Raw genomic sequence first — 7,232 nt, 5'->3', positions numbered from 1 at the left:
ACTTTCAGTATAACTTTGTGTACCAGTGGCCGCTGCCATATTGGCAATCATGGTCATTTGTGAGGCCTGACAGTCACACAGAAAGATGATCAATCTGCTGATATGACACAACAGCAACAGCAACCCTGTCTTAGACATCCAGGCAGGAGAGCGATCAATGAGCTCCCTCTTGTGGTCGAATCACGTCATCTACCTCATAATACCGTCAGTAATATGGTGCATAAAACATGCATTCTCTCTGGTATTGGCATCTTCATCTTAATAGCATCAATCCTTCCTTTCTTAAACTCCTTGCCTCTAATGGTTTGTAAACTCAGCGCAGTTTACTTAAAGGTAGTAATTTAAGAGAAGTCTTATTTTGAAATTAAATAATATCCAGTATTTTTGCACTAAATCCAACTTGGAGAAAATAAAAATCATGTCAAAACATCTGCATGATTTGAATAAACAGAAATAACATGGCAAAAAGACATTTATCTTGTACACTAATGAACAGGCTAAAAGGCTCTCCATCAGTTTAGCTCATCTCTGCAGCTCTACACACAGTCATTGCATGTGAATGGAGAATATAAGCTCATGTGTTTACCCAAGGACAAAAGCTGGTTTTGAACAAAGTCTCTCCAGAGGGAAGGGCTGCACGAAAAGGAAATGCGTATTAAATGAGGACGTCAATGTCTACCAAAAAACAAACAGCCACAAACCACCTCTGGCAGAGTGGGAAAAAAATATATTGATTGTGTCAGGTGAAAGTTGTTGCTCAAAGCAGCTGGGTTCTTGTTTTGAAAACCTTGCTTATTTCAGTTTAAAGAGTAAAAAGGGGAGAAAAAGTCAACACATTTCATGCATCCAGTTTTATTTACCAGAGGCTGACTTTATTAGAAGAGGCATGCCTTGTGTCTCAGACATCAGCAACAAACAGCAACCCGATCACATCTCGGACAGAACTTTGAGGCCAAATGGTGTCAGAAAGGATGAATCTTTGGAATAAGAACCCACTAAGACAGAAACTGCTCTATAACCTTGCTTGTAATACCCGTCTTTATGTGCTGGGTGTGTTGCACAGACTGAATGTGTCTGTGCTGGTTGAGGTGTCAGCAGCGTGGAGTGACACTGCAGTATGAAAAGGTTGATAAAGTGCTCGGCGACATTCTTTTTACCAGAGAGAAATACTTATTCAACAACTTTGAAAATGGCTTTGATTGATACAAATATATATTTTCGAGCCATTTTGTTTTGTAAAAATGAGTACACAAAGATCCCGCTGCATAATCTGTTGCATGTGTAGCATCAAGTAGAAGCTGAATGGATTTGAACAGAAACAAATAGTTTAAAATTAAAGTAAAACACAATTTTTCATCTTATTAGCCAGACTTATGGGAGGATAATCCACTTAGTGTAGTCTTACAAGACTACCAGATGTCCTAATTATCTGTGTTTTCAAAAAGGTACATTAACTTTTTGGTAGATGTAATCAAAGGAGTCCATTATCTTTAAGTCTCAATCCTTTTTATAACTGAACAAAAAAACAGTTCTTATAATTTCTGACATGTTTTTCTATATAAAATTCAAGATCCAATAAAACTTGTACAACCAATTTCAATACTGGCTAAATGTCCAAATTATATCAACAACTTATGAATATATGGTGGTTGATTTTGGGGGGTTTTTTTTACACCTAAAAAATGGGTTTAATCGAGAAAAAAACACATTATTTTGAAAGCAGTGTTAGAGTCTTCTGCGGAGTTAAAACAGAGCACATAAGAAATAATGGTACAGAATATGTGTTGCACGTCCTCAGTCCCCATGGCCTTGTCTTTACACCCTAAAAATGGACAGCTTCAAGTAAAAACAACAACAAACAACAACAAAATCACTATGAATTTTAACGTTTCGTACGACTGTTGTATAAATCAATTCGAAATCAGGCAATAATGTGAACTAAAATCATAATTTAGGCACTAATTATTAAGTATTCCTGTCCTTGTGAATCCATTTAGACAGCAGAGGCATGCTTTGTAACAAAATAGATCTCTTGTATTATCTAATTTTAACAACCATGTGAAATAGTTGGGACTAAAATAAAGGCGATTTTTCAAGAGCTTGCCCTCAGTAACCGTTACAATGTGAGATGCTTTTCAACAGATACAAAACTACGACTCTCCCAACAGTAATATTTCAGACTTATCACAACTAAAACACCACCATACATAGTCCCCAAACAGAAGAAGACGAATCATAACAACTACCTCTACTGTAACCTCGTGAAAAAAAACAAAAAAAAACAATATGGCAATAGAAACTCTCATAAAAGCTTAAATACCCCGTCCCATTCTGAAAATATCCAAAACGTAATTATACCCAAAATATCCTTGATTTGCATAGTGTCCTGTGTCATTAGAACATCTCTTCTTACAATATGTACATCATAAAGCATCACTATAGTAAGGCAAATTAAATATAGCATGAATAACTCTGGTTCTGGAGCCCATTAATGTCAGACACTAGTGCACTGTAGGAAAATCAGTTCACCCACATGCTGTTTAAGAACCGAGAGAACAAAGCGTACATTAAAAAAAGACTCCTGAGGTACTGTCGTGAAATGACAGAAAAACACCAAAACAACTGTGCATCTAACACACAAAAGTTCAGAGACAAATGTCACCCACCTGTTGACAAAAATGAAGTCATGTAACAGTTGCATAAGAAGAAGATTGGGCCGCGCTGCAGGTCGGCAACAACTTCAAAGTACATTTGTATGCTGCTAATTCAAAGGCTCGCCCTCTGAAAGCGACAGAGGCTCCACGTGGTGCTCAGATATGGTGTGAAATCGTATGGCAAAGAGGAAACAACATTCCAGAAAGGCCACCTGAGTGTTTAACAAACCACACTGAGTAGCAGACATCTTGCTGTGATTGACGCTGGTTGCAGAAGACATTCAGACAGAGGGTAGAGCCCTGGAGTCCAAATAAAAAGGGCTGATGATTGCTTTAAAAAAATGCTGTTTTTGTTAAAATCATCTCTCTACAGTCTTTGGTTGGTGGACCCGGAGCTTGCTCTTATGAGCATTAGCGGCTGGTGCAGGATTCAGCGAACAGGTCAAAGTTTGGGCCTCCGTCGCGGCTGCCAAACAGAACTTTACAGGACTAAAAGATGAAAATAAAAAGCACAAGAACTTGATTATCTCTGCTTGGGAAAATAAATACACTATGATCTTTCAAAACAGTCGCATAAATCACTAAATCTGAGAGGTTTCTTCATCAAGTAGTGCCTGAAAAGGACAAAAAAATAGAAAACCACCATCAAAAGAGAGTCTTTGAAAGTCTTTGAGAGTTAAACTGGGACACGATCACTCTTCCATAGGAATGTACGATAAGATGGAGTGCTCTTGTGCAATGGCAGCCAGTTCTTTGAGGAACTCCGTGAAGAGGACGGTAGCGAAGACATCTGTCCGTTCCAGAGAGATGGCTTTGGGTTTCGGTGGCGGCGAATTTGTCAACAACCTTCCCGTCTCGCCTTGGGTGGAGCATTTGCTGCTTTTGTCTGAGAGCACAAGGATTGAATCAGTTACGATGACAAAAACAAATCATGCACACACTTGGATATACTCTTGGATATACTCTACGCCATGCATAAGCTGGAATTTAAGACATTTTGTAAACATAATATATTCCTGTTAAGGGTTTCTCCATTTATAAATAATGTCAGCCAGATAGCAGGAGCTTAAGTGCTGCTTTTCTTAAAGGAAAAAAACACTGAACACATACAAGAAAGAAGAGTATCCCTGTTAACCAACTGAAATATTCCCTTTAAAAATCCCATCATAGAAAATTCCGGCTCTTATCTTTCCGCAAACATACTTCCGACAAGGGTTTTTTTTTTTGTAGCTCGTACAACTCTTAAAACCACAGGGAACCTAGTTCAAAAACAGGCCTGACACTCCGGGGTTTAGCTGAGACTGCTGCTCGGCTGCAAAGACGCACGACTTAACAAAATCAAGTAGAATTTATTCTGCTCCCAACAGGAGCCGAAACACAACCGATAATGAATGCAGATGTTGTTTTGAACCTGACCCATTTTTGGCAGCACATTAGTGAGATTTAGGAACTCAACAACAACAGTGCAGAGTTTAGATTCTTGTAATCAGGTTGCCACCAAAGTGTTTCTCAAAATATAAAAATAATGCAATCAGCGGAATAAAACTGCCAGTGCCCATGTTGTGGAGGCGGCAAATGTGCTTGCGCCTGTCTGTGTGACGATGGGCATGCAGGTCTTAAAATGAGATGTGGTCATTGGTGGCGTATTGCTGTTTTGAGGCAGCAGAAAGTGATTGCGACATGAACCAACAAATACCTGATCTGAAGTCAGAGTGGTGCAGTATTTTACTACTCGAGCCATGCACTTTACACCACATCATAGATTGTTTAACCCTTTGAAATCTGGAGCAACATCACTTTTCTTGTGCTGCTTTCAGACGCCTTTTGCAAGCATCTAAACCTCTGAACCCGGTGCGATTTCTTTCAAAAACAGGGGAAAAAAGGCAAAATGTATTAAAAAAAGATTAAAAGAATTTTAAAAAAGGCAAAAAATTAAAAAAGCTAGGGAAAAACTATATTTATGATTATTATTACATTTTTACATTATTTCTATGGAATTATTATAATTTTTAAGCACCTTTTCTGGGTCATTTCCTTTTTTTTCTTTTTACTAATTTTCTTGTTTTTAATTTTCTCTTTTTACTGATTTCTTGCTCATTTTTGGGTAATTTTTTCTTTCATTTCTCATTGTCTTCTTGCCATGTTTTTAACAGAAATCAAGCCAATGTGCTCAGGTTTCAAAGGGTTAAATAGGTCCCTATAGCTAAGTGGTTTTATCTGTACAAAATTCAGTGTAAAAATGACACAGTTTCTTTTTTGGTGCTATGCTATGCTATGCTAACTGCTAGAAGTAGCTCATATTTAACACACAAGTGATGTCAATCTTTTCATCTGCCTCTCAGCAAGACAGCAAATAAGAATATTTCACAAAAGTGTCACACTATTTGTTTTGAATGTCAGCACTGTATGTACTGGAGTAAAACCCATCTGAATTTTAAATTTCAATTGAAAAAGAACATTTTAAAGACTTGATTTTTCATGTAGTAACTCATACTGCTGTACATTTTTGTGCAAATACAGATTCCAACCACAGCTGGCACAGAAACAATGATACTAGATGTGGGTGTATTGTCACCTGCTGCTGTGAACAAAGTCTCCCTTGCCAGCAGCCAGTGTTGGGCGGCAGTGATCAGCTCTGGAAAGTCTCTTTTGTTGGCAGCCTGCTGTTCTATCTGGTTCTTCACAGTGGCCAGTACCTGGAGGGAAACACAGAAAAGAAACTGAGGATTCCCTGTACGCTCACATCTGCAGTGTTTATACTCATGTAATTAAAACTAAATTAAAGAGTACAACCTTGGAATCTACAACCTGATTGTATTAATCAAGGATCTCTTGTTCAGTTAAGGAAACAGGGAGAAGAGAGGAAGCCGTCTTTACTTCATCTTACTCAGGAGCAGCGACAGAACTGTGCTCAAACAACTCAACATATTTCTATTTTCAATCTCACTTCTGAGAGGAAAGCTGCATCTTTCAGCATCTTTCAGTGATGCAACAAAACCCAAATCTTTTGTTTCCTTTTTCTTCCCGTCTGCTTGATGAGGCTCAGAGGAAGGAAAGCAAATAACAGGCTCCCTCCTGCCTGCACACGCAGACACACAACATATTTGTGTTACCTGGTAAAGAGAACGAACAGTCGGCTGAAAGACCAAGTTGGTGTTGAGCAGGAAGGAGCGTAGGAGAGGCTGAGGGTAGGCCGCCAACTGGGCCAGGATGCCCGTCAACAGCAAGTTGACGTGAAGCGAGTTAGACAGCATGTTCTCCAGACGAGACAACAGCACACTAACAAATGGACCTGCAGGAAGAGTAATAACAAACAATCTTTAGACTGTCTGAATGTAAGGTTTGCTGAATAATGAGGCCACAGATAAAAGATTTCGCTTCACTCACCAGTAAAAGGCACTGACTGGCTTCTTCCTGCTCCCCCGCTGCTAAACTTGACCCCAAATGGTGACTGCAGTTTCTCTGGCTCTGGTGTCTCAGCAGAGAAGGAGGTGAAATCCATCTCCTCTTCCTCCTCCTCTGCAGGTGTGACGGGCTTCTTCAGCTCTCCATCAGGTTTGACCTGTTTTCCACCTGCTTGAGTGTCCAGCGTACGAATGAGCTCCTCATACTGAGCCAACAGGTCGTCACCTGACTCGGCAGCTGTGGTGTTTTGGGTGTTACAATCTGTCTGACCTTTGACCTTTGTGTCTGAGCTGTTTTTATCAGACACCACAGAGGTTGGAAGTGTCAGACTGAGTCCGTTTTTTAGGGAGACTTCTGCTGAGCCCAGTTGGGTTTCCTCTGATTCAGACACTTTGGATTTGAGCTTAACTTGTTCGACATCTCTGGCGTCCTTCTTAGCAACGAGATCGTACACCATGACGTCGTCCTGGAATTCACTTTCCTCAATATATGAGTCTTTCACCAACATGATGGCTGTTTTCCTCATCTCCTGGATGTGCTTTGGGGGCTCAGGAGGAGGCTGCTGTTGAGGCTTACTCTCCACAGGAGCCTCAGCGGTCTGCACCGGACACGCATCGTAACTATCATCCCACTCCAGCTCTAGCTGCGTGACGGAGGGTGGCTCTGTGCTCGGTTGAGGGCGAGGCGCCAGTGGCTGTGGCACTCTCTTAATAGCCATCTGGGTTTGCCTAATCTTCAGCACCGGCTCCTCAAGGACGCCCGGCTGGTATTTCTCAGGAGGGGGGTCCTCGCCATCATACAGCGCTGACCAAACCTGGCAGGCCCGTATGCAGCTGCTGATGCTCAGACGGGCGTCGTAGAGGTAATGAAGATAACTGACATCCAGGTAGACTTCTGAGCCGATGGTGCAGGAGTTACCGGAGCCATCATCCTCTTCTAAGAAGCTCTCATTTTCCTCTGGAAAAAACAAAACAAAACAGATAGGAAATGTTGATCAAATCTGGCGTGCGGCGCCTCAGCGCAGCACTCACACAGATCAGAACTAATGAGTTTGACATGTAGCTACAGGGGGTAAAGTGATGTAATACAGCAAAAACAGCGGGATATACCACTATTTGACAAAATACTCATAATCATCCCAGTTATATGTTCATGTCCCAGATAAATGCAGAT

At 40.7% G+C, this 7,232-nt stretch overlaps 1 protein-coding gene across 1 annotated transcript in view; it reads right to left on the bottom strand.

The window, feature by feature from the left end:
- Positions 1-824: 824 nt before the first annotated feature.
- The window catches only part of fhip1aa (FHF complex subunit HOOK interacting protein 1Aa), a 44,574-nt gene continuing 38,166 nt past the window's right edge, over positions 825-7,232 (bottom strand). Inside the window, exons 10-13 of the mRNA XM_050044713.1 lie at positions 6,042-7,016; positions 5,768-5,946; positions 5,230-5,350; positions 825-3,540 (exon numbers count right to left, since the gene is read on the bottom strand). Coding sequence (XP_049900670.1) covers positions 3,347-3,540; positions 5,230-5,350; positions 5,768-5,946; positions 6,042-7,016 — 1,469 coding nt within the window. The 3' untranslated portion in view covers positions 825-3,346. The remainder of the gene's footprint in view (positions 3,541-5,229; positions 5,351-5,767; positions 5,947-6,041; positions 7,017-7,232) is intronic.

Source organism: Epinephelus moara, chromosome 5 (genome assembly GCF_006386435.1).
Source record: "Epinephelus moara isolate mb chromosome 5, YSFRI_EMoa_1.0, whole genome shotgun sequence".
In the NCBI taxonomy this organism is placed as follows: domain Eukaryota; kingdom Metazoa; phylum Chordata; class Actinopteri; order Perciformes; family Serranidae; genus Epinephelus; species Epinephelus moara.
The sequence above is the reverse complement of the archived record's forward strand: the minus strand, read 5'-3'. Positions and strand labels throughout refer to the sequence as shown.